The sequence below is a fragment of the Meles meles genome, chromosome 19, assembly GCF_922984935.1.
Source record: "Meles meles chromosome 19, mMelMel3.1 paternal haplotype, whole genome shotgun sequence".
Classification (NCBI taxonomy): domain Eukaryota; kingdom Metazoa; phylum Chordata; class Mammalia; order Carnivora; family Mustelidae; genus Meles; species Meles meles.
Genome location: NC_060084.1, coordinates 50755432 through 50780670, shown reverse-complemented (window position 1 = coordinate 50780670; position 25239 = coordinate 50755432). Strand labels below are relative to the sequence as shown.

The 25239-nt window shown below is 57.0% G+C and overlaps 1 protein-coding gene across 4 annotated transcripts in view; it reads left to right on the top strand.

Moving 5' to 3' along the window:
- The window catches only part of LIG1 (DNA ligase 1), a 39337-nt gene that overhangs the window by 7059 nt on the left and 7039 nt on the right, over positions 1-25239 (top strand). For 3 of the 4 annotated variants that reach the window (XM_045987857.1, XM_045987860.1, XM_045987859.1), the window contains exons 2-23: positions 326-397; positions 2114-2203; positions 2717-2852; positions 4715-4841; positions 7575-7670; positions 9023-9124; positions 10007-10126; positions 10294-10369; positions 13184-13264; positions 13477-13533; positions 16007-16179; positions 16592-16758; positions 17135-17211; positions 18038-18129; positions 18347-18446; positions 19391-19476; positions 20198-20313; positions 21320-21415; positions 22099-22209; positions 22766-22837; positions 24513-24657; positions 24769-24851. In XM_045987857.1, coding sequence (XP_045843813.1) covers positions 381-397; positions 2114-2203; positions 2717-2852; positions 4715-4841; positions 7575-7670; positions 9023-9124; positions 10007-10126; positions 10294-10369; positions 13184-13264; positions 13477-13533; positions 16007-16179; positions 16592-16758; positions 17135-17211; positions 18038-18129; positions 18347-18446; positions 19391-19476; positions 20198-20313; positions 21320-21415; positions 22099-22209; positions 22766-22837; positions 24513-24657; positions 24769-24851 — 2220 coding nt within the window. In that variant the 5' untranslated portion in view covers positions 326-380. The remainder of the gene's footprint in view (positions 1-325; positions 398-2113; positions 2204-2716; positions 2853-4714; positions 4842-7574; positions 7671-9022; positions 9125-10006; positions 10127-10293; positions 10370-13183; positions 13265-13476; positions 13534-16006; positions 16180-16591; positions 16759-17134; positions 17212-18037; positions 18130-18346; positions 18447-19390; positions 19477-20197; positions 20314-21319; positions 21416-22098; positions 22210-22765; positions 22838-24512; positions 24658-24768; positions 24852-25239) is intronic. The other variant, XM_045987861.1, reaches the window with a different exon arrangement.

Below are 25239 nucleotides of genomic sequence, written 5' to 3'. Positions count from 1 at the left end.
TTTTACTTATTTATTTGACAGAGATCACAGGTAGGCAGAGAGGCGGGCAGAGAGAAAGGGGAAGCAGGCTCCCCGCTGAGCAGAGAGCCTGATGCGAGACTCGATCCCAGGACCCTGGGATCATGACTTGAGCTGAAGGCAGAGGCTTAACCCATTGAGCCACCCAGGCACCCCGAAAATGGGAGTTTCTTGTCAGTGAGGCAACTCATGTTTCTGATTTTGTGGATTTTTTTTTCTTTCTTTTTCTCTCTGAAAGAAGGAGGGTTACATGTTTTGATCTGTGTTCAACCAGTAGTCTCACCAAGGATCTGGATTTCTGTTTCAGGAGCAGCGGCTGGAGAAGAGAAGGAGGAGAGGGGAAGGGAAAATTCTGTCCCATCATGCAGCGAACTATCATGTGAGAACCCACCCGCGCCCCCTCCCCACTGTCTCACAAGTGCTGAGATCTCTGTTTCTCTGTTTCTGTGCCTTTTCTTGGAAGAACACAAGTTAGTCTGCAAATCGGAATTTCTGGAAGCCAAGCAGTGCAGAATGTGGGGCAGGGATCGGGAGGATGGGTGGCGCAACCAGAGGGTTTTTTTGTTTTTTTTTTTAATATTTTATTTATTTATTTGAGAGAGAGACAGTGAGAGAGAGCATGAGCGAGGAGGTCAGAGGGAGAAGCAGACTCCCTGTGGAGCTGGGAGCCCGATGCAGGGCTCGATCCTAGGACTCCAGGATCATGACCTGAGCTGAAGGCAGTCGCTCAACCAACTGAGCCACCCAGGTGCCCCATAACTAGAGTTTTTTAGCTGGAGAAACACTGACCCAGTGGTTCGCAGTCGGTGGTTTGACCCCCCCACCCAGGGGACGGCCAGCTCTGGAGACGTTCTTGATTGTGACAACTAGGGGGAGAAGGGGCCTTGTGATGAGTGTAGGGTCTGGGCGTGGTTGCTGCTGACAGCCCCCCACAACGAAGAATGATCTGGCCTGAAGTGGTGTCCAGAGTGGGAAAGCCTGTCCTGCAAGATGGCTTCAGGAAAACCAGACAGGGAGTTACATGGCTTGTGTAGTTGAAACCTTCCAGAATTAATGACCTCGGGCTTCAAATTTGAGAGAGGTCCAGATAGGAAGGGGGAGGGGCTGCTCCTAGAACGAGGGGCTGGATTCTAGACCTGGACACCGACACCCCCTCTTTGCCCCAGCCGAGACCTGGGAAGTCACAGATCACAGGCTGGGTTTTTCTCACGTGTTGATGAGTCTGGGCATAGCCTGTCCTGGGCTGATGGTGCCTTTCATGGCTTTTTTGTCCCTGGATAGACTGGGCTGGGCTTGATCGGCTGATTGACTGACTGAACACTCATTATGTGTTAATTTGGACTGGTTTTAGATGTACAGAAAAGTTGTAGTGATAGTAGGGCCCATTCCTGGAACCTGGCACCCGGCTTCCACTGTTGACGTCTTGTGGCCTGTTGGTCACAGTGAGGGACCAGCATTGTGGCGTTCCTGTTAACCACACTCCACGCTTTATTCCGATATCCCCAGTGTACCTTCTAATGCTGTTCTCTGTTCCCAGGACCGGGCTCAGAGTACTGTGTTGCGTTTAGTTGTCGTGCCCCCTCGGTTCCCTCTGGTGGTTCCAGGTGACAGTTTCTCGGACTCTGTTTATCAGGTTATCTGCAGATGGTCCCCCAATGTGTCTGATGTTGTTCTCATAAATAGACGGGGGTCACAGGCAGCGAAACAAGGGAGCCTCTCATCCCCTCATAGTAGTGGTGCAGAACATCCCCGGGTCAGGAGAGTGTGGGTGAGGCCTCTCCACCTTACCCTTCTGTGGTCCCTTGTCAGTGCTCAGTTCTCTGGAAGCCAGTGCTCAGGCCCAGTCTCAAGCAGAGGGACAATACCTGGCTTTAATGATTTTTTTCAGCGCGCTTCGCACCTCCTGACCTTTTGTGTTTAGTTATTTAACAGTCTCCTCTTCTACAGAGTGTCAACCCCTTGAGGGTGGGGACTTGCTGTCTCTGTCTCCACCGACTCCCCAGGGCCTGGGAGAGGCTTCGGCACATCGGAAGCGCTTACCTGATTCTTCATGCAGTTATTGTTCCCATTTTCCCCTCCTTCTGTGCTCCTCCAGGTCATTTTTCTACCCCAAGAAGGAAGGCAAAGTGAAAAAGCCAGAGAAGGAGACCTCCAACAGCGTCAAAGAGACGGAGCCGCCTCCGAAGTACGTAATGGGGAGAGGACATGGTGAACTCATTCCTTTATAAGTCAGGACTCCCTTGGATCTAAGCGTGTCAAACCCAGCTCAGAATATCTGGGAGTCCTCAAGGGAATTTTTTGACTTCAGTAACTGGGACATCGAAAGGCATAGATTCGGGCTTCAGGCACAGCTGCATCCAGGGCCTTGGCCTTGTCAAAGCGAGTTGGCAAGTCCAAGTTCCGGGAGTAAGACAACTGTAGGCAGGCATTCAGGAGCAAGGGGCATGCATCAGTCCTACACCTTCCATTGCCTTGGTCAGGACCCATCACATGGCTATTCCCAGCTCCAGGGGAGGCTGGGAAGGATAGTCTCGAGAAGTGGGTGGACGATTAAGAGTGTGTGCCAAGGAGCGCCTAGAAAAAGCTCATGGGATGCTTGAAAGAAAAGGAAAAGAATGAAACCTAGTGGAGGGCCTGGAACATTCGGGAAGGACCCCCTCTCTGCCTGCCAGAACACCCCCATTCTCCCACCTTCCAGGCTGGCACTGAAGGAGCGGAATGGAGAGGTGCCTGAGAATGATTCTCCGGTGAAGAGGCCAGGGCGGAAGGTGGCCCGGGTCCTGGGCAGTGAAGGGGAGGAGGAGGACGAGGCCCTCACACCCTCCAAAGGCCAGGTAGGTCCCCACAAGCCTGCCCACCATGCCCAGAAGAAGCCGTCGTTCCCAACAGCCTTTGACGTGGAGTGTAGCCCAGCTGTTCGGGCGCTCATGCCCCAGGAGGTGGACGAGTTGAGCGGCCGTGCCCGGGAGCAGATGGATGGCCTGGTCTGTGCATTTCTGCTCCACCTGCACCCCGTGGCCTGGGGCAGCCTCCTGCCCTTGGGCTTCAGCCACCTCACCTGTACCATACGCCCCCCCGGGAGTACCTACCGTTCGGGGTGACAGTGAGCAGGAAGAGTCCACCTATGGATCTGAGAGCAATGCATGAGCCAGAATTAGGACTCAGAGACCCATCCTGTCTCTCCTGTTGTCAGAAGGCTTTTCACCTTTTCCAGAGACATTGGCTTGCTTCCTTCCCTTGCGCCAAAGTTGCCCAGTGGGCAGCCGATTGGTGACCTTAATTCTCTCTGCAGCTTTTTTTTTTTTTTTTAATTTTACTTATTTATTTGACAGACAGAGATCTCAAGTATGCAGAGAGGCAGGCAGAGATTCTCTCTGCAGCTTTAATTGCCCTTTGCCACATAACCGAATATATTCACGAGTTCCAGGGACAAGGGCCATCTTTAGGAGGTTGGACTTTTCCCTGTGGCTGCTAGGAATGTGTGGAATAGTTTTGAACAGGAGAGGGACGGTGGTGGCTTTGGGTCCTGAGCAGCCTTCCCAACATCCCTTTGGGGCCTCCACCCATCAGGGTCCAGCTAGAGAGAAACCACATGAGTGATTTGAACAGAGAGAGTTTAAGACAAAGAATAACCAACTAGGTATGCAGTTCTCAAGCGGGTCACTGCAGGGGCAAAAGAGAACTGGAAGGCGTCATGGAGGTGGCAGCTGTGGGGGGCAGCTGCCGCCCTGGGAGCTGTGGCGCTGACAGTGAGACTTTCAGGTGCCAGCTTGCGCTTGCCGGGCTCTCTGAGCTTATAGGTGATGCCCTGAGGGCCTGGTCGGATCTTTGTGACAGGCACTGGGCGGCGAGTGACGGCATCCGTGGGGCATCACGTCGCAGGCCCCGTGAGTGTTGGAAATGCCATAAACCGGATCGGCCTGACGCAGGCCCCTCTCATGCCCTGTTGTGGTGCTGCCTGCCCTTGAGCTTCCTGCCAGAATGAGAAAGGGGTTCGTGGAGTCCCAGCCTCATGAGGGGGAGTGGACGGGGTAGGCTTGGAGCTGAGGGACTGTCGCTTAATAACGGGCAAAGGGCCATGTAAAATCAGTTAGGGATTGAAACTAACATATAAGTAATGGGCTTAAACAAGGTAGGAATTTATTTCTCCTCCTAATGAGCACGAAAAGTCCAGGATTAGCATGGCAGTTTCTCAGCATCAGAGACACAGGCTGCTTCTGTACCATTACTTTTATTCCAGATGCCCTTGTCCAAGCGAATGTCCATTTTCGGCCAGTGAGAAGAGCAAGGCATTCCACGGGGAAGTGTACACCCTTATCCCTTATATTGCATCGTGTAGAAGGCTCCTGGCCACGCCTAGCTGCAAGGGAGGCTGGGAAGTGTAATTCTCAGGCTCTGGGCCGCACCTAGCTGCAGGGGAGGCGGTGAAATGTGGTTTTTAGTTGGGCCATTATATGTTTAGCTAAAAACCAAAAGTTCTGTTACTTTAGCTAAAAAGAGAGTTGTTATTGTTGTCCATGACGGGGACAGTCTGGCACCACAAAATTCCACAGGAGGGTAAGGAGGCTAAGGCCCGGGTTAAGAGAAGAGGAGCCCTGAACTAGGACAGGGAACTCCTACCTCCAGCTGGAAAAGGACAAGGAGGTAGCTACTCCTTCCTCCCCTCACTCTAGAATTGCATTTTCTTGCTTTCCAGAAGCCTGCCCCGGGCTCTCCACAAGTCTCCCCTCCCAGCCCCGTCCCATTTCCCGAGAGCAGCCCTCCCCTCTCCAGCACCTCTCCTGTGGACATCTCCCCAGCAGGGATCCCGAAGCGGCGGACGGGTGAGGACACACAGGCCCCTGCCCCCTTCCCTTGCCTGTCTTTGTCCCTGCAAGGATTTCTGCACCAGGCGGCCAGCCTCGTGACAGCTCTGCTCTTAGCGCTGTGGTTGAGAGCATGGCTTCACCATCCACTGACTGTGTGACCTTGGGTAAATGACTTACCTTCTCAGAAATCAAAGCAAATCTTCATTACTTTATCTGTAAAACAGGGATGATAATAATGACAGCATTTATCATGCAGAGATTAAGAGGAAATACGCAGAAAGTACTTGGACTTGGGCCCGGCTCATAGTGAGTGCTCAGGAAGTGTTGGTTATTGTAACCACGGGTATGGGCCGTGAGGGAGGCAGTGCGGCTCACTCTGGGAGCACAGTGAAGAGGGAGACTTGGAGAAGAGAGATTCACCCAGCCGAGCCCTGGAGGACAAGGAAGAGGGTTAATGGCAGAAGGAAGTAGACATTGAGAAGGCTCTTCAGGGCACTGATGGTTTGGTGCGTTGGTGCTTAGCGCACCAGGTTGGGGACCCCCAGCGGGGACACTGGAGATGGTCCATGGAAAGCCAGGCTGAGGAATGGCACCTCTGTCCCCCGAGGGATCAGGAGTGTTTGTACGGGGTGGGGAGGCACCGGTGAGAGACCCTCACGTGATGCTCGGTGACAGACGCGGCAGGTGCGGCCGAGGGACCGAGTGTTCAGCACTGCAGCATTTTCGTTAAGTTTAAGTGTGCAGGCGGATGCCGGATTGAGTCAGCGAGGACTCTCAGGCACGTTTAGAATGACTTGGGTGCGTAAATCTTCTTCGGCTGTAAATTCTGTGAAATCCATACGCAGATCCGCTGTCTTTGAGAAAAACTTAGTGCCCAGTTGAGATGTGCTGACGGTACGTTGGGCTTCAAAGACAGCACGGAAAAGAGAGCATTCATTACTTTAACACTGAAAATACAACACGCTGGAATTACAGTGTTTTTGGATACATTGGGTTATATAAACTGTGTTATTAAAACGAAGCATATCTGGATTTTTTTCTTTTCTCAGTGTAGTTCTGGCAAGTTTAAGATCAGGTCTGTGGCTCACCGTCTGTTTCCATGGGTTGGTGCTAGTATGAGAAACAGCACACCAGGGGGCGCCCGGCAGGCTCTGTCAGAAGAGCACACAGCTCTTGATCCCAGGGTTGTGAGTTCGAGCCCCACATTGGGCAGAGAGATTACTTAAAATCTTAAAAAATATATACATAACACAGCTGAAACTAAGAGATGGTACGTGAATTACACTTGCATAAAAAACTTAAAATAAGTTTTTTTGGATTACAAAAAAGAAGAGAAGGAGTCTCAAGGGGGTAACGGGGCTTGGCACTATAGAAGCACAGAGCGGGTAACACCTGAGCCGAGCCATGGAAGGTGGGGTAGCGCTGACCGGGCTGAGGCAGGGCTGGGGGGGTAGCGGGGCAGCCACGGGCAGTCCGCAGAGCTGAGCCACGTGGCACTCGGGGTGGCCCACGCTGACCTGTTTCTGGGGGATCGAGTGCAGTTTGGGGAGCAGGGCGAGTTTGAGGACAGTGTGTGGCAGGACGGAGGCTGGGGCTGGTCCCCACAGGGCCTCGCGTGCTAGGCCAGGAGCCCAGGGTTCGTCCTGGGGGTACTGGGGTGCCACAGGAGAGCTGCAGAAGGGGGGGAGGAGCTTGTCGTGAAATAGCTGAGTGGCTCAGGGCGTGCTGAAAGTTCAGGGCTGACCCTGAGGTTGGTCCTGGGGGCAGGGGGTGCCAGGGAGTTCTTTTTAGAGGAAAGGACTTCTGCACTCTGGCGTGGAGGGCCTCCAAACAGCAAGTGCCAGGGCCCCGAGTTGTGTTTGGGAACAGCAGGACTTTAGCCATGCTGGGAATGCAGGATTACGGGGTGTGGGAAGAGTTAGAAGGTCAGCTGGAGAGAGGTGAGGTCGCACAGCAGCAGAGGACTTGCTTCTGGGTAGGGGGGGGGCGTGGCCGGCTTTCTGAGCAAGGGGGGACAGTGCCAGTTGCAGCTGATAGTAGACCCCTCTGTGACCGTGCAAGGGAGCCACCAGGTCCAGGAGGCCAGGGGCAAGGGGACCGGTGACAATAAAAAGGCCGTAGCCTCAGTGAGTTCCTCACCATGCGTGAGCACCTTGCTTAGAGGCCTCTAGAAGCCTCTGGAGCTCCAAAACAAGCCTTCAGACACAGGGCGTGTCTTTGGGGCGTGCAGAGAGCACGACGGTGAGTGATTCGGGGAAGGGCACACAGCCAGCAGAAGATGGATGTTCAGGGCAGCTACTGCGTTTATGTGCCGGATCCCATCCGTCACGAGCAAGGGCCCTGTCAGGGCCTGTTGCTTCCCTGCCACATGTGGACTTCTGAGGCCCTGGAAAAGCCATCTGAGACACAAGCTGATGGCAGATCCCGGGGTGCCGATGGGCCCCAAGGTCAGCCACTAGAGTCGGCGCGGTGCTGGGCCAAACATGTCCTAGCGTCACTTACACTTGGGGGTTGTTTTCATTCTGCGCATGAGGGAGATGGAGGCACAGAGAGATTAAGTAACCTACTCAGGGTCACACAGCAAGGAAGAAGCAGAGCTTGAAGGATGAAGTGTGCCTGGAGCAGAAGGGGAGAGGGTCCTGCAGCCTTCTCAGGGGGCCCCATCACAGAGGCCTGAGCTCATTGGGACGGGGTTGGGGGGTAGACGGGCCCACAAGGTCAATCACGCTGAGCCCTTCATCTTCCCAGCTCGGAAGCAGCTTCCTAAGCGGACAATCCAGGATGTCCTGGAGGAGCAGGCCAAGGACGAAGACAGAGAGGCCAAGAGGAAGAAGGAGGAAGAAGGTGAGGCACCAGGAGGAGGGAGGGTGAGAGAGAGAGAGTTGGAGGGTGCGCGGTGGGGAATCTGGAAGGGTGGAGGCCTCTCCCAGAGGCCAGGCTGTGAGGATTCCCGGCCTGATGTCTGTGTCCCTGAATCCGGATGTGGCCATTAGAAACCCACACACCAACGCAGGCATTTGGATTACAGGACCGTTTTGAAATGCAGTCATTTGGGCCACTTTAATTTAGGATTCATTCATAGGCGGTTTCCCATTTTTACCCTCTGTTTTTCTGTTTGTGTTGATGGTAAGTGTTTTCCTCTCCACGACTTCTTTGTTCTTAGAAACATGACGAGGAGGCAGAGATCCCCAGCCTCGCAACAGCACCCTTAGTGTCTAAGTAAATTGTTGACGGCCCCCTGGGCCAGCACCTCAGTGGTTCCGTTTATTAACTAGCTATGTCCGGACAACTGCTGATGTTCTAGAAACTTGGGCATTTGAGAAAAAGGCACTTGTCCAGTGAAAGGAAAAGTACTGTTCTTTGTTTCATCCTTAAAAGAATCACAGTGAGTTTCTGAGGATGTGTCCTGCTCTCCACACAATTGCCCAAACTTTGGAATCCCTCGTTCCGCATTCACACTGGTTTTTGTGCAGCCACGGGGAGGAAGCCCAGCCTTGTGGACAGGTGAGGGCAGGGACTGCAAGGCCCCGGGGCTAAGGACGCTGAAATCTGGAAGACCTCGAGCTAGTAGTTCCCACCGTGACCAGCAGGTGTCACCAGTGTCCCCTGGAACCAGAAACTGAACCACTGGTCACGTGGGGGGCCGTGTGTAGCCTTGACCTCTGCCAGTGTTTGTTCACCAAAAGCTCCTGGTTAGGCTCCCTGTCTTTTAGTCCGTATCCACCCATACTGTAAATTGTGCGTTTTTAGCCAGTGTCAGTGGGGCCGTGGGAGGGCTGTAGCTGCTTGGTTTTTCACAAGTTCGCTTACACAGTGTGTATTGTTATCCTAGAAGTATGGGTTTCTTTTTCAGTTTAAAACATTTTTCATTTTTACCTACTTCAAGTCATCGTGTACATTTAGAACTCTTCCCAGTTGTATCAAGATACAACTGTGAATAATTTTAGACGTTGGTAAGAAGACACTGGCTGGCCGTGTCCATTTCTGGCTGCCCGGGTGCTCATACACGGGGTTTGGATTCCGTGGACACCCCGCCGTGCCTGGGGCTGGGCAGGAGCGGGCTCACCCCTCCCATCACTTTACAGTCATGCTTGATGGGCACAGGAGCAAATGGAGGCAGGATGTCTCAGGAGTTGAAATGTCCCTGGGGGTCAGAATCATCCCTTTTTGCCATGTGACTTTTCTGTTATCCAAAGCTGAGACCCCTCCAGAAAGCCTCACAGAGCCTGAAGTGACCCAAAAGAAAGAAGCAGAGGGAGAGGAGCAGCCCGTGACGTCCCCTGAGCACCCAGAGACCTGTGAGTTTCCAGTTCCCCGGTGGCCCCGGCTGTCTGGTTTTGGGTCGGATACCTTACAAGGCCAGTTTATTTTCTTTTTTAAAAGATTTTTATTTATTTGAGAGAGAGAGCACAATCTGGGTGAGGGGCAGAGGGAGAAACAGATTGTCCGTTGAGCAGGGAGCCCTATGCGGGACTCGATCCCAGGACCAGGACCCTGGGATCATGACCTGAGCCGAAGGCAGACGCTTAACCCACTGAGCCACACAGGTGCCTCCCCGAGGCCAGTTAATTTTAAGTAAGACTCAAAAGTGTTGTTAAAATGCAGATTCTAAGGGAATCAGAGATTTTATTGCCATCGTTGTTTTTATGGCTAAAATCCGTGCCCCACCGCCCCCCATGCACATGGGAAAGAAGAGCCAGTCATCCCCAACAAAATACTTGTATCTTCGAGAAATCACAGGTACTAAACGTTACTAACTGAGGGGTAGTCGATGAAGTTAGCCCAGCGGAGCTGCGGGGTTTTTGAGGTTCCAGCTCCAGCCAAGTGCCTGGGAGCCTCCTGTGTGCGACACAGCCCGTGGGGACGTTTTGAGGATGCGGACCGTACCCGATTTCCTGCCAACTGTGGCGGAAGTGGGAACATTTTCTTCCCACTGAGATCATGCTGGGATTTCTTTTTAAACCACTGTCCGTAAAGTCTCTGGTCTCAGGCTGGACGCTAGAGAGAACTCTGTTACTACTGACGGAAAGGCATCAGACCCAAGGGGCTCAGAACTTACGCACAGAAAGGAAAGGGGTGGAACCGAGGGTGTTTTCTGTCCGTGGAGTCAGAACGCTGTGGGTGACCAGCGACATCCCAGAGTGAAAGTTGGCATCCCCAACCAATGTCTCTCGCTTTAGCAGCAGAGTCCCTGCCAGACAGTACCTCAGGGCCTGAGGTGGCCAGGAAGCAGGAGGCTCCGGAGGGGGACCCGGCCAAGCTGCCCCCCAGAGCTCCCAAGACGGTCAGCAGCTTCTTCGGTGAGTGTCTGCCGCCCCTCGACTCGCGGCTGCGCGGGGAGGAGGCAGGCGGACCTTTCCCCAGAGTGCGCCCTGCCCCGTGGAGGGTCTGACCCCCGACTCCTGGCTTCACGGGCTGGTGGGGCTCTCAGGAGGGGGGACCCACAGTTGCCTGACTTCATTTCCAGCCCCCCGGAAACCGGCAACCAAGAAAGAAGGGAAAGAAGAGGGACCTGGCACTCCAAGACAGGAGGAGGCCAAGGGGTGAGTCCGTGTCGGCTGTCGAGTGGGGAGGACGGGGTGCTAAGGGGAGGCCCGCGGTGGGTCCAGATTCTGCTGATTTGATTCCTCTTCCAAGGAGACCAATGAGCACCCGAAATTCTTGCAGCTCGAACCATCGGCGATTACGGTTGATTATTCCAATGACAGTGTTTTGGGCATTCTTAATGTCATTTTTGTGCCCCAGTTGAGACATTACCGGGGAGACTGAAAGGCGCTGTGTCAGCATGTGACGTCACTCTACGAATGGTCGGCTCCTTTTCTCGCACACCGACTGTGCGTTGCGTACGGGATGGTTTCTTTTAGGCTGTGTTACTTCCCCTCTGCCCTACTCCTGTGGAGGAAGAGGAGAGGGTATTTTAGCCATTTTATGGACATTGGAATAATTCACCCCCGAGGGGTTAGGTTGGCTTCCCTGGGTCACACAGGGAGGCAGTGGGGCAGGGCCGGGCCTGGGACTCGGGTCCCCCTGAATCCCGGGTCTGGGCTTTCCCTGGCTTCTGCCCCATCTTCCTCCAGGATGTGTGCCTGTGCTTACGTGTCTACGACTAAGTTTCTATGACAAAATCAGCGTCCTGCTACACGCAAAGCTTTCTGTCTTGCTTTTTTTTTTTTAATATTTTATTTATTTGACAGAGAAATCACAACTAGGCAGAGAGGCAGGCAGAGAGAGAGGAGGAAGCAGGCTCCCCGCAGAGCAGAGAGCCCGATGCGGGGCTCGATCCCAGGACCCCGGGATCATGACCTGAGCCGAAGGCAGAGGCTTTAACCCACTGAGCCACCCAGGCGCCCCTCTGTCTTGCTTTTTATTTCATGGGATTTGGTGGCCATTTCTCTTACCCCATTCCCAGCCCAGTCACTTGTCCATCTCTGATGGCTGCCTAAAGAACACCGACACACCTTCAGAACCTCCTTACCTCAGAAATGGGGACATTCTGGTGACAGAAATCACACCTTTGATCCACTCTTAACTGTGGGCCGGACACTGGGCAGCGTGCCTTCTGTATTCTGATGCTTTGAATCCCCCCAGCACCACTGTGTGTAGATTCTGCCCGTCTCTCCATTTCACAGATGGGAAGGGTGAGGCGTTGGAGCAGGACGGTACTCTGGGTGGTTAGAAAGCCCAGCTCTGCCCATGCCGGCTGTGTGACCTCGGGGAAGAGTGATGTAGCATTTCTGGGCCAGTTTCCTCCTGAGGGTTTGAAACATTCGACAGCATCTGGCCATGGTCAAGCTTAGCAAGTTGTAGCTGCTGCTGTTATTAGTGTCATTACGAATTTACTATTAGTGCCTCACTTATGTCCCAAGGGAGGAGTGCACCCCAGTTGAAATTCCTGGTTGTTAAATTAATTAATTATTTTATTTGGGTAAGAGAGAGCACACACAAGCAGTGGGGAGAGAGGGGAGGAAGCAGACTCCCGACTGAGCAGGAAGCCTGACACTGGACTCGATCCTAGGACGCTGAGATCATGACTTGAGCCGAAGGCAGACACCCAACCCCCTGAGCCCCCCAGACACCCCCTCGCTGCAGAATTCCTTAACCACAGTACTCTGGTGTCTCGTAATAACAGCGGGCTCGCCAGGACGGCTACCACTTAAGAAAGGCTGAATGTGTCCAGCTCCCCGTGCACAGCCCTGCACACTGCCCGTCCAGCTTGGCCACCCATAGTCTGTGCATCGGGATCAGCCTCAAGAGCTTGAAAACCTCCCGAGGCTTCTCCAATCCTCCTGGGCCTCCCCTGCATAGCTACAGGCCTGAGGCTGGGGAGTCCATGTTGTTTTAAAAAGGCTCCCCGCAGAGTGCTCCGAGGAGGGGGAATGCCCGCCATCGTGTCTTCTGTCACCCTCCTGATGGCACACGGTGGTAGGGACTCCCGGGAGCTGCGTTGGACAGAGGGCGACAGTGTGGCTCGGAGAGAGGAGGTTGCTCCCTTGGGGTGACACGGCTGCTCAGTGATGGCGCGGGGATGTGAGCCCAGAGGCGGCAGACTGCAGGGGCTGGAGCGCAGGGCCCCCAGCAGGGCCGGCATGCGGCATTTCCGGGGGCGATCATGGTAGCGAGAGGTTCAGCATGCTGTCTCCAGGGCTGTGCTGCTTGCTAGCCGTGTGTGAGCTCCTCAAGCACTCGCCTGGGAAACAGGGTTAGAAGAGTCCCTGGTGTAGCTGGCAGCTAACAAGCAGGTGCCCTGAGCACAGTGCCTGGCACTTCGAGACATCTAGGGACTACACCCTTCTGCTGTTCTTGCCGTTCCATCAGGAGAGAGAGAGGGAGGGCTTAGGTGGGAGGCCTGAAGAGGTCTCTGGCCTCTTAGAATGGCCCCCAGAAACCAGCCAGATCATGTTGCTCCATTTCAGCCACACCTACCCCTTTCCTGTTTCTCAAACCCATCACGTGTGTCTCTGCCTCTGGGCCTTTGCACTTGCTGTTTCCCCCTGCTGGGAGTGCTCTTCTGCCTGATACCCACTCTGCTCACTTCTCATGTCATTCTGCCCAAATGTCTCCTTCCCCAGCCTTTCCTCAGAAGCGGTACCTTCCATCCTGCCTTCCCCCAGCGTGGTTTTATTGTGGTTTTGGAAGTTTTTTTGATATTAAAATTATTTATTTCTATGTTTTGGGGTTTTTTTCCCCCGACTTCCTGGCTAGAGTGTGAGCTCTAGATTCGCTGACTTTGTTTTCATTCCCTTCTGTGCCCTCATGCCTAGAGCAATGTCTGACACATAGTAGGTGCTCAGAAAACACGAACTGGAGGAATGGCTTCTCTTTGACATAGGTGTCTAATCTCCCTGTTGCCTCCACAGACCCCTGGACCCCCCCAGCTACAATCCTGCCAAGAACAACTACCATCCCATCGATGACGCGTGCTGGAAGCCAGGCCAGAAGTGAGGCTCCCCCCGCCCCCAGCAGTCCCTCCGCCTCTCCCTGTCACCGGGCGCATCTCCCCAGAGGCCTCCATTGGAGGAAGCCGTCAGACCTCTCAAGTTCCCATTCTGGGGACACAGGCAACCGCCCCAATGGTGGGGGGAGGCAGGTGGACAGACAGATGGATGGCGCGAGTTGTACACGCCACCCTGTGTCTCTCTTCCTTCCCCAGGGTTCCTTACCTGGCTGTGGCCCGGACCTTTGAAAAGATTGAGGAAGTTTCTGCTCGGTAACTCGTCAGGCCCACCTGGGTGGGCAGGGGCAGGTGGGGCGGTGGCTCGCGCTGCGCGGTCCCTTCTGCCTCTGCTCTTTCCACCTCACCCTCCCACCCGCTACCCTGGAGTGGCTGCAGGGCCTCGTGGGCCACCAGCCCAGAGGGCTGTACTTCTGTCTCTTTCTGTGGGTCAGAAGGAGCCGTGAGCGTGAGCTCACAGTTCTGGGGTGGGGAAGCTGCCTCCTCCTGATGGCAGGAACTTAATCTCCCCTGGGCAGGGAGAAGTAACCATAGCCTAGCTGACTGTCTTGCCATCAGTGTGAGGAGGTCCGGGCCTGGATTTTAGTGGGAACCCCAGTCCCAGCAAGTGCTAGTCAGGCCGCTGGCGCACCAGGCTGCCCGGCCCTGGCCCTCCCCCTTCGCCAGGCCCCCAGTCCCCAGCCCTCTGGCTCTCAGTCCCAGGTGTCTAGTCAGTGTCATCAGGCCCCCGCCCCCCCATTCTGGTTCCTACCTGCGCATCAGCCTTGTTTTCCAAAAGATCCCTCCACGTTAGTCTAAGTAGGTCTCGGCCCTTTAAATCTGGCTCCATGGGATTCCTTCCTCTTTCACTTTTCAGACATGAGCGGAGCATTTAGGCTGTTCCCAGCACTTTGTTCTCGTGCACGTGTGTCTCTGCGAACACGGGAGGAACGTCCTCTGGGACGGAAGCCCCACAGTGGAATTGCAGGGCACGGAGGGTGCGGGAAGGGCCTCGAGTGCCAGGCCTGTGGACTGCAGCAGCGGGAGGGCCTGGTTAGCCCAAGCCCTGCCCAGGGTGGGCACACGGGTCCGGGAGTGGGCCCAGTTCCGCTGCCTCCTGGCTGTGTGACCACGGGCTGGTGGCCTGACCTCTCTGAGCTTCGGTCTCTTCACAAGGCACGTGCCACTCGTCCATCTCATGGTTGTACCGAGATCCATGGAGCGAAGAGTAGCATGGCTGGCTTTTCAGTGGCCAGAGACACTGTCCAGTGTCCCTGCATTCAGAACCGTGGGTGACTATCCAAACCCCAGATGCCCCAGTTGGAGGGTTTTATCATTTTTTTTTTTTAATCTTCTTGAAATAGTTTGAAACTTAGAGAAAAACTGCAGACACAGCATCGCCAGTCCCCCTGTACCCTGCGCGAGCCGCCCCTGACGCCAGCCCCTCCGCCAGCACGGGGCCGTGGCCGAGACCAGGACATTAGCGTCAGCGCGCACTATGAAGTGACGTCCAGACTTCACCTGGGTTTTGCCAGTTTCCCCTTTTGCATTGTCCTTGCCGGGCCAGGACCTGCCCCGGACCCTGACCCCTACCCGCGGCATGTCCTCCCCTGCGGCCACCAGTCTGATTCCTGGTTACGCGGCTCCAGGGCCATCTGCCGGGCACCTCCGCTCCACGCTTGCCGCCTTCCCCTTTGCAATGAGCAGGCGTCCCGGGGGCTTCCCTTTGCACATGTGCAATGATCCCATTTCTCCTCAGACTCGCACAGCTGGTTTTAGCATCCATAGAGTGCCCTGAAGGCCAAGATCAAGGGGCTGGTTCGTCCTGGAGGCTCTCGGGGGAAACCTGACCCGTGCCTCCCCAGCTGATGGTGGCCGCGGGTATCCGTGGCCTGTGGCCAGCGTCAGTCCAGTCCCTGCCTCCAATTCCACGGGCTCTTTTTCTCTGTGTGTCTTCTTGTGGGTTTTATACGGACACTTTTGCTGGATAGAGGGCCCACCTATCTGTGATGATCTCATCTTGACCCTGACCTCAGTTCCACCTGCTAAGCCCCTCTTTGCAAGTAAGGTCCTGTCCTGAGGCTCCAGCGGCCCTCCGTCTGGGTCATGCTGTGGGTCTGCCCGTAAGTCACATGCGTGGTGTCTGCCCTGTGCTGCTACGTTTCTCTCCCTAGTGCCTCCCCTGTGTGTTCACTGGGCCGCTTCTGTAAGGGAGATGTAGCTTCCCTTTCTAGTGAGGCCTTCTCAGCCACAAACGCAGACCTTTGCACAGAGGCCATGAGCCACGCAGAAACGGGGTTTTACTCTTTGAGCCTGCAGCCGGCGCAGGGGAGGGAAGTGTGGGTTCTCGGGCAGATGGCCTCAGCTCATGTCTCAGCCGGTTCTCACTGGCTCTGTGACCTTGGCCAAGTTACTGATCTCTCTGGGCCTCAACTGCTTCCTCTGTAAAGTGGGGGTAATATCAGTATCTCCCTTGTGGCGGGGCCGGGAGTGTTCAGTGAGCACCCTCCTCCCCCCACCCTGTCTGGCATCTCAAAAGTGCCCCCCCCCCCAAGCAGCCGCTGCTCCTCTGGATGGCTATCCCCATCTTGTTTGTAAGCATGGAATGGGCTCACCCCGTCCCCAGCATCTGTGGTACCACCCGGGCCTGGACTGGAGCTCTTCCTCTTCTCCTTTCCCGGGGTCCTTTCTACTTGCCCCCAGCTTTGATGCCAGGAGGCCACACCTCTGCCCCCCTCCCCCCACCCAGGCTCCGGATGGTAGAGACGCTGAGCAACTTGCTGCGGTCTGTGGTAGCCCTGTCCCCTCCAGACCTCCTCCCCGTCCTCTACCTCAGCCTCAACCGCCTCGGGCCGCCCCAGCAGGGCCTGGAGCTTGGCGTTGGTGATGGCGTCCTCCTCAAGGCAGTGGCCCAGGCCACGGGTAAGCAGGGGGTGTGGTGGCAGTTCCAACGTTGGGGGAGGGGGCTCCGAGGAAGAGGGTGCAGAGGTGAGGAGTAGGTGAGAGATGGCTCTGAAGGTGGGGAGAGGGGCCGACTGGACGGATGGGTGCTGTGGGGGGAGCGTGGGGCACTGGTCCAGGTGTGGGATGTGGGGCAGCATGGGGCAGGGCATGGGGTTGGCGGGAGGGGTTGGGCAGATAGGCATGCGGAGGGAGCGGGGTGAGGGCACTAGGACCGAGGCCCGGGGCCCAGGGTCACGGCAGAGCCTGGAGGGCCAAGGGGAGATGCGGGGAGACCACGAGCCGGGGCCAGGCCAGGTGTGAGCAGAGAGGACCCGAGACAGACATACAGCCCCATGGCGTCGCCCTTACCACGGGTTCCCTCCACCCCCAGGGCGGCAGCTGGAGTCTGTCAAGGCCGAGGCGGCCGAGAAGGGCGATGTGGGGCTGGTGGCGGAGAGCAGTCGCAGCACCCAGAGACTCGTGCTGCCCCCGCCCGCTCTCACCGCCGCCGGAGTCTTCGCCAAGTTCCGAGACATCGCCCGGCTGGCCGGCAGCGCTGTGAGTGGGGCAGGCTGGCCCTCCGCGCCCAGACCCTCTGCCCTTCCAGTGGGGGACCTGGAGGCACACGCGTGGCCAGGGGGTGTCCAGTCACGCTCTCTGGGGCTGTGTCGCTTCGGGCCTGCTTGTGGGGGCGGGGGGTTTCCTGCCACAATCCCGGCACCTGCTCTGTGGCTGCCGTGTGACCCCACACCGGACAGTGTGTGCTTGCTTGAGGGACGGAGGGAGGCAGGCTGGAGCCGGCCTTTCTTAGCACCTCCCAGGACGATGGGAAGTGGGAGTGGGGAAACAGCCAGGGCCTATTCTGGGGGGCCAGCCAGGAGGAGGTGGCGGCCCCTCCCTTCGCCCCAGCCACTGACTGCTCCACCGGCTTCAGTCCACAGCCAAGAAGATGGACGTCATCAAAGGCCTATTTGTCGCCTGCCGCCACTCGGAAGCCCGATACATCGCCAGGTAGGTATGGGCCTCGGAGGCTGGGAGAGACGGCCGGAAAGACCAGCTATGGGAGTCCCACTGCGACTCTGACTGCCCTCACACTGGGCCCTGAGGGGCTGGACTGGGAACACAGGGTCCCTTTCCCTGGGCGGCTCCCCTCCTCAAGGCCTGGGGCTTGTGGCTGAGCAGCGCTGGGGTTGGTGAGCGTTGCCTGCCTGGCTTCAGCGGAAGCAGTACAGGACTGGGGCCTGGCAGTGGCCGTGCAGGTGGAAACGAAATCATGGGTCGCCCCCATCACAGAGCGTTTCTCGGGGCCCAAGCTGGGTGTGGTTCCTCCCCGAGGTGCTGCCAGGCAGGCCTCGTCACCCTCAGCCGGGTCTACAGACGGGGAGACGGAGGCCTGGGGATGGTAGGCCTCGCGCTGGAGGGCAGTGCCTCAGAGCCAGGCCTGTGCGGGGGGCAGGCTGTTGAGTAGCACGCTCTGGGCCCCTCCGGGGAGGCCCTGTCCTGCTTCCCAGCCCGCTGTGTCCTGGCTCACTTGCCCCGAGCCTCACTGAAATTCCCCAGATGCCCGCTGAAAGGCAAAGACACCGGGGGATCCCTGGTTCTGCCCAGGGAAGGCCGGCGGCCACGGCTGTCGGGGGCTGGCCTCTGTTTCCTCGTCTGCTTAGTGGGACTGTGTGATCCCTCAGGTCCCTTCTGGCCCTGAAGGTGGTTCAGGTTTCGAGGAGAGGGTTACAGGGAGTTGAGGCGGGGGAGATGGGAGGAGGCAGGGGCAGGGGGTGGAGGGCAAGACAGCGAGGGTGGCCCCAAGCCCACTCCTCCTCTCCTGCTGTCTCCCCAGAGCCCTGAGCGGACGGCTGCGCCTCGGGCTAGCAGAGCAGTCGGTGCTGGCCGCCCTCGCCCAGGCCGTGAGCCTCACGCCCCCTGGCCAAGGTGAGGCCCCGCGGTCTATCTCCGCGCGCAGCAGTGGAGTCAACGGGGTAGCCCTCCTTTCCCCGAAGCCCACGCGAAGTCCACGCGCCCCTGCTCCTCTCCAGGCTCCTCCCCTAGCAGCCTTGTTTCTGTTGCTTGTTTCCCCCACCGCCTGCTCTGCCCCTGGGGTAGCCGAAGGCTCAGCCTCCCAAAGGCTCCGCTGGTGGTCTGTTCTCAGAATTCCCCCCGGGCATTGTGGATGCTGGGAAGGGCAGGACAGCAGAGGCCCGAAAGACATGGCTGGAGGAGCAGGGCATGATCCTGAAGCAGACGTTCTGGTGAGATCCGGGGCTGTGGTCAGAGTGGGAGGATGGCAGGAGCCAGAGGGGTGGCGGGCTCAGCCCTGAGGGCCACATGTGACGTGGGTAGGGCCGGCAGCTGGCAGGTGCCAGTGACTATCGTTGGGTGGGTGACAGAGCAGGGGTAGTGATCCAGACAAGATTGGTGCCGGGCATGAGGCAGGGGACCATGATTAGGATCAGGGACACGGGAACAGGGAGTAGTGGGGGGGTTGCTGGCCGCAGGTACGTGCAGCAGACATCTGAGAGCTCCCAGTGAGACCACACATGCGCAGAGGCTGAGAGAACCAGAGCAGGGCTAGTGACTGATGCGGAGTGAGGGGTTAGGACATCCACAGGGTGACAGCGAGGGCTCCAGGGAGGGGGAACTTGGCCACGGCGAGGCAGTGAGTGCCCCGAGAGAGTGTCAGCGGCAGGGGCATTTCTGCAGATGCCCTTGGGGTGCCCACTGGGGCACATGGCAGGGACTGAGCCTGCCAACCCCCCACCTTCCTGCCCGAGGTCAGGGCAGCGGTCTCCACTCTGCCACGGGGAGGATCTGCAAACTGGGGCTCCCCGGCCTGCTCCCAGCCAGCTCTGTCCGATTCTCGGGAGGCAGGGCCTGGCCTTGGAGAGATTTCTTAATCCATCCTTGAGGGATTCCAACGTGTGGCTCAGGTAGAGGGCCCCTGGTCTCCTGGTGACAGGGAGGGGTGACAGCAGGCCCAGAGCAGGGGAGACGGAGCGACGTGCAGGGGTGCTGAGGGGGGCAGTGTGACAGACAGCCGGAGTCGGGGACGTGGAAGAGTAGGGGACGGGTGGGAGCAGACCCCCGGACGAGGGCAAAGACCGGCAGAGGCGCAGTTTGCAGCCAGAGCACAGGGTTTCCAGGCTGCCAGAGTTCTGGAAAGACACCTGCCAGCTCGTGTTTGCCTCTGCCCCAGCGAGGTGCCCGACCTGGACCGGATCATCCCTGTGTTGCTGGAGCACGGCCTGGAGCACCTCCCAGAGCATTGCAAGCTGAGCCCAGGTACCAAGCCACGGGGTGGGGGGCGGGGACCATGGGGCAGGGGGCATAGGACAGGGTTGGGGGACCTGCCCTCCCGCACGCTCTGCTCCCTCCTCCCGGCCTTAGCTTCCTCCGTCCTGCCAAGAACCTGTGGATTCTTCCTCTTGCCTCCAAAACTGAATCCTGTTTCCCATGCTGAAACCCACCCATCTTCTGTTTGGAGTCCCAGTCGGACTAGGCAGGGAGGGGGTGAATGCTGGGACAGAGTTATTATGCTAAAAGGCAGCAGATCAGCCCAGACAGAATCTTTCTCTTGCATGTAAGAGTCCAGAGGAAGGCAGGTGATCGGGGAGGACACCGTGGCTGGGCTCCAGGGATCCCGTCTCCCCCGACCAGGGACCGAGGTTCCTCTGTCCCGTCACTTTATTGTCTCGAGGTTTTCACCCTAAGGTGCGTGACCAGAGGTGGCTCAGGTTTCTAGATCACAGAAGAGGGAGAGAGAGAAGAGGGGTGAGGGCTTGACCCAGACCTTGCACTCACCACTCCATGTATCCTCCTTGGCATCCTAATCACATGGCCTTCCCTTCCTGCAGGGGAGGCTTTGAGTGTCCCAAGCTGGGAGGCCAGGTGAGGGCATGTTCTCCCTGGGGGCACAGCCAGCTGTCTCTGCCACACACACCCCCATCCCACGCGTTGCTGGCGCCTCCCCCAGCTTACTCTGACTCTCACTCCTCCCTCCCAGGGGTTCCCCTGAAACCGATGCTGGCGCACCCCACCCGCGGAGTCAGCGAGGTCCTGAAACGCTTTGAGGAGGCGGCTTTCACCTGCGAGTACAAATACGATGGGCAGAGGGCGCAGGTAGGGGGGCGGACGCACCTCTGCGGCAGGAGGGGAGGTGCCCAAGAGTGGGGCCCGTGGGCGACTCAGATTCGAACTCAGACTGCGTCCTGCCACAGACCGCCCATGTGACCTCACACTTCTCAGGCCTCAGTTTCCACCTTCACATAATGGCTGTGTCAGTAACCACCGCGAGGGCTTACTGGAAATCAGTTCGATTGGATAAAATCGTCCAAATCTCTGAGCCACAGCAGTAGGAGTTGAAGCAATGTTGGCTTCGCCCGCCCGTGCCTTGTGGGTGGGGTCGTTCACTGTACCAGCCCTGGTGGAAGGCCCCTCACCCGGCAGCGCGCTGGCTGTGTACGAGGGTGTCCTCGCCCCACAGCCAGGGACGTCATTGCTTGGGTCTGTAGGGACGCTTCTCGTGGCTCTTCTGTCCGGGCGGGGAGCTGAGGCTGCCGAGTTCATTGTGGGGGTGGATGAGCGCGTATGGTGGGTGACACGTGGTGCTCTGAGGCCCTTAGAAGCAGCGAACGAGACTGATGGATCTTCACACTGTGATACTGAAAAAATAAGAAACAAAGGGATTTACAGTAGCGACAATGATCTTGAAAATACGTATGTGTTTTAAGTCACGTACACTGTATCCAACACACATGCAGCCGTTGTACGAGTAAGGCAACATATTCGTAGTTCTGCTTAAGGACTGTGACCAGGCTCTGTATGAAAACACAATACATTCAGATATTTATGGTTTAACACTCAGGCAGATCCGCGTAGACACAGCAAGACACCTGAACCTCCAGGGTTGGGGCCGGGGGGTTGGTAGGTAGGGAGGATGAGGAAGATGTCAGGGGCTTCCATGAATGGGTGGGAGGCGCCGTGTGGATGGAGGAGATGACTTCCTCCAGTCTCTGCACTGATTCCTTCTCCAGAGTTTCTGGAACCTTCTGCCGGTGAAGGTGGGGCTGGGGCCAGCTGGGGTGGGCCAGGCTCTGAGTCCCCCTCCCCTCTCCCACTGCCTCAGATCCATGTCCTGGAAGGCGGGGAGGTGAAGATCTTCAGCAGGAATCAGGAAGACAATACCAGCAAGTATCCAGACATCATCAGCCGCATCCCCAAGGTGGGCGTCTGCCAGGGTTGTGCAGCAGTGTTCCTTTGAGGAAAAAGAAGTCCTCCCAGTGGAGGTGAAGAGTAAGGACAGGCATTCTAGCATGGTTAGCATGTGCAAAGGCCCTGTGGTTGGAGGGGCCTAGCCAATCCATAAAACAAGAGAGGCTAGCCTGCTGGGGTGCAGAGTCTGGGAGGGCCAGAGGCTGACCCAGGAGAGCCCCCACAGCTTTGGGGAGCTGGAGATGGTTTTTAGCAGGGATGCACTGTGATCAGACTTGGGGTTTGCTCAGAGCACCCTGACTGCTGTGAGGAGAGTGGGTTACACACAGGGTCCATGCAGGAGCAGGGAGACTGGTAGCATGATGTGGCCTTGGCTGGACCGGGCTCAGTAAGTTGGGGGGCTGGGGGTGGCTTAGAGATTTCAGAGGGGAAGTGGACAAGTTCCCAGGGAACTGACAAAGGCTGCTGGGTTTCCAACTTATGGGACCAAGTAGTAAGTCTCAGAAAAGTTTGTTTTTCCCTTCCTTGTGGGCAATGAGGGTGTGTATCTGTACATGCATCTCTAAGTTGGCATCAGTTCATCGGTGGATCTCGAGAGCTGTGGAAGGAAAAGAACATTTGTTTCTCTGGGCCTGTCTTTTGCCCTTGTCCTCTACCTCTCAGTAGCCACGGATCTCTCTCTTCACCTTTCAGATTAAACTCCCATCAGTCACGTCCTTCATCCTGGACACAGAAGCCGTGGCTTGGGACCGGGAAAAGAAGCAGATCCAGCCATTCCAAGTGCTCACCACCCGCAAACGCAAGGTAGCCTCAGTTCCCCTCTGCTGCCTGCCATAGTCACACACTTTCTCCTCTTCCTCCCAGCCCCGCCCCATCCCCAGAAGAACAGGGTGTCCACCAGGATGCGGTTCTTGCTGCCTTTTACAGGGTGGCTGCCACAGCTCCAGCCATTGCGTTCTCATCCCAGCATGCCAAGTACAAAGGGGGAAGAGCCCTTTTCGTATGTCTCTGTTTCATTGTAAAAGATCAGTTCCAGGAAACCCCGCACAACCTGTGCCCCACAAACTTCTTTTCCCTCGTTGGCCCAAACTCTGTCCCCTAAACACCGTTAGCTACAAGGGAGGCTGGGAGAACAAATATTTGATAAAGGGGAGTGAAGTTGTTGGGATTAGCTGAGAGGTATCATGATGCAGAGCCTGGAGCCGGGAGCATTGTCACCCTCACGGGTGTGTGGCCTGTTGGCTGGAGAGAAGGGGAGAGTGGTAGGTGACAGGTGTCCACCTGGGTCATGGTGGGAGGCACACCAACCATGCCTCTGTCTCCATCCCCCACCCCTGCTTTCCCTTCTGTCCCAACCCAGGAGGTGGACGCAGCAGAAATCCAAGTGCAGGTGTGTCTTTACGCCTTCGACCTCATCTACCTCAATGGACAGGTGAGTTCCAGCTGTGGGTCTGAGGGCGGGTGGGGGCTGTGTGTGAGCTTGGGAGCCGGCGGTCTGTGGGGCCACGCTCAGGCAGCGGTTCTCAAAGTGTGGCCTGAGGACCCCTGAGGGTATCTCCAGGACCCTCTCAGGGGAGTTTGTGAGGCCCCACCCGCCTTCCCCAGCTCCGCAGCTGGGCGAGGCCGAGTTTCCCCGAGCAGCCGCTGTCTGAGTGCACATGCATACCTGAGAGCCCGGCTCCGTTAACAGCCAGACATGGAAGAGTTTGCAAAAACTTAAACTAATGCCACCTGTTCCCACTAATTTTCCCTAACATGGGCACATTGCATAAAAATTTGTTTTTGGGTTAACATATGGGAGGCGTTGATTTTAAATGAATTAACAAACGCCCAGATTTCTCACTTTTCACGTAGCCAGTATAAACATGCGATTTCGTCGCGGGTACTCCGTCGCTGCTCTGGTACATATCCAGAGACGTAACCCACATACACCCGAGCTGTCTGGAGTGGGTGGGGGGGGGGGTCCCGAGACTGGAAGGTTTGCCAACTACTGCTCTGGGGCATGGGTTAAGAATCGGAAGCCAGACCACCTCTTTTCACATCCCAGCTCTCCCTTCCTGGCTGTGTGGCCACAGACCAGTGACCCAGCCTCTCCGGGTCTCCGTTTCCTTATCACTACTGGGATCAGTCACCAGAGTCTCCCCTTAGGGGAGTCTCAGAGTGAATCTGGACGCAGAACGGATGAGTCTGGGCTGTTGAGATAAGTTCCATCCCCTTGCAGGGGTGGAAGACAACAGAAGGAGTGAGCTCGCCATCTCAGGAAGCATCCCACCTCAGCCTGGTGGAGGAGGGCCACGCCTCCCCTGGGGCTGGATGGGTGAGAGCTAGGTGACTTCTTCCCGTAGCCTGCCCGATGGTTTGTAAGAATGAGGCTTCCTGCCAGATTCAGCTTTGAATCGGCTTGCCTGATTTCCAGCGGGGCTGTTCTGAAATCAGGGAAGTGTACAGAACATGAAAGGGGGCAGTTAATAAGGTCACAGAGAGTAGATTAACTTCCAGAAGGTTGGCGAGTCTGTTTTACCATATAAAGCAAGCAGTGTTCTCCCACGAGTGGATTTGGTCTCCCACGAGTGGATTTGGCAGACGAACACCTGCGGGCCCGGTTTCTCTGGGCCTTTCTTGTCTGTAAAGAAGGTTTGATGCACCCGTCCGCTGACTTCTGCCCAGTAGCTCACAGTTGAGCAGTTGCAACAGGGCCCGAGTAGCCCACAGAACCGAGAATATTTACTATCTGGTTCTTTGTAGGACAGGGCTGCCGACCCCTGGATGAAAATGGAACGCGTTCTCAGAAACACGTTTAGGTTACACCCTGTGGTCATCGGCTTCCTTCTGGCTCTGTTTAGCTGGTGTTGAACGAGGAACCATAGCCCCAATAACAGGAGTCCGTTCCCATCTCCAGCCCCCTCGCCACTCTTGACCTGCCCTTGAAATTGGTCCTTTCCCTTCTCAAAATCCTGGTGCGAGCGTTGTGCCTCCCTGTCGGGCTGGTCCGTCGGGAGCTGCGCAGTGGCTGGTGACACTCGGGCGTCCTGTCTCTCCCAGGCCCGGGCTTCTCCTCCTCCACAGTGACGTCCCTTTGTCTCTCTCTTCCTGCCCCCCCACCCCAGTCCCTGGTGCGCGAGCCGCTTTCCCGACGCCGGCAGCTGCTCCGGGAGAACTTCGTGCAGACGGAGGGCGAATTTGTCTTCGCCACCTCCCTGGACACCAAGGACACGGAGCAGATCGCTGAGTTCTTAGAGCAGTCTGTGAAAGGTGAGGGGGTCTGGGGCCAGCCACTGCGTGCGCCCCAGCCCCAGTGCCTTCCACGGGCTGGCTGTCCTGAGCCGTGGCTTCACAAAGGCCCCTCGTCCGTATCTCCCTCAGACTCCTGCGAGGGGCTGATGGTGAAAACCCTGGACGTCGACGCCACCTACGAGATCGCCAAGAGGTCACACAACTGGCTCAAGGTGAACTGACCCGGCCGCCCTTCCCACATCCGCCGATCTTTCCACCAGGGTTCCAGCCCCCACCTCACCCCGTGGGTCTCGGCCCCACCTGCCTCACAGTCCAGCCAGCCTGAGGCCGCCCCTCTGAGCGCTGCCCCAGCCTGCGCACCATGGGAGCTACATGACATTTCTATTCCCTGCGCGGGCCGTCTGGATCGAGTGGGGCCGGCAGGAAGGGAGTCAGCCAGGCCGTAGACGAGATGACATCGGGGTCGATGAGCATTGTGAAGAAAGCAAGTCGAGGTCAGGGGCCAGCAAAGATCTTGCAGTCCTCTGGTCACGGGGAAAGGCCTCTCCAGAGCTGATGCTTGGGTCAGGACACGGATGACAGGAAAGGGTCAGCCGCCTG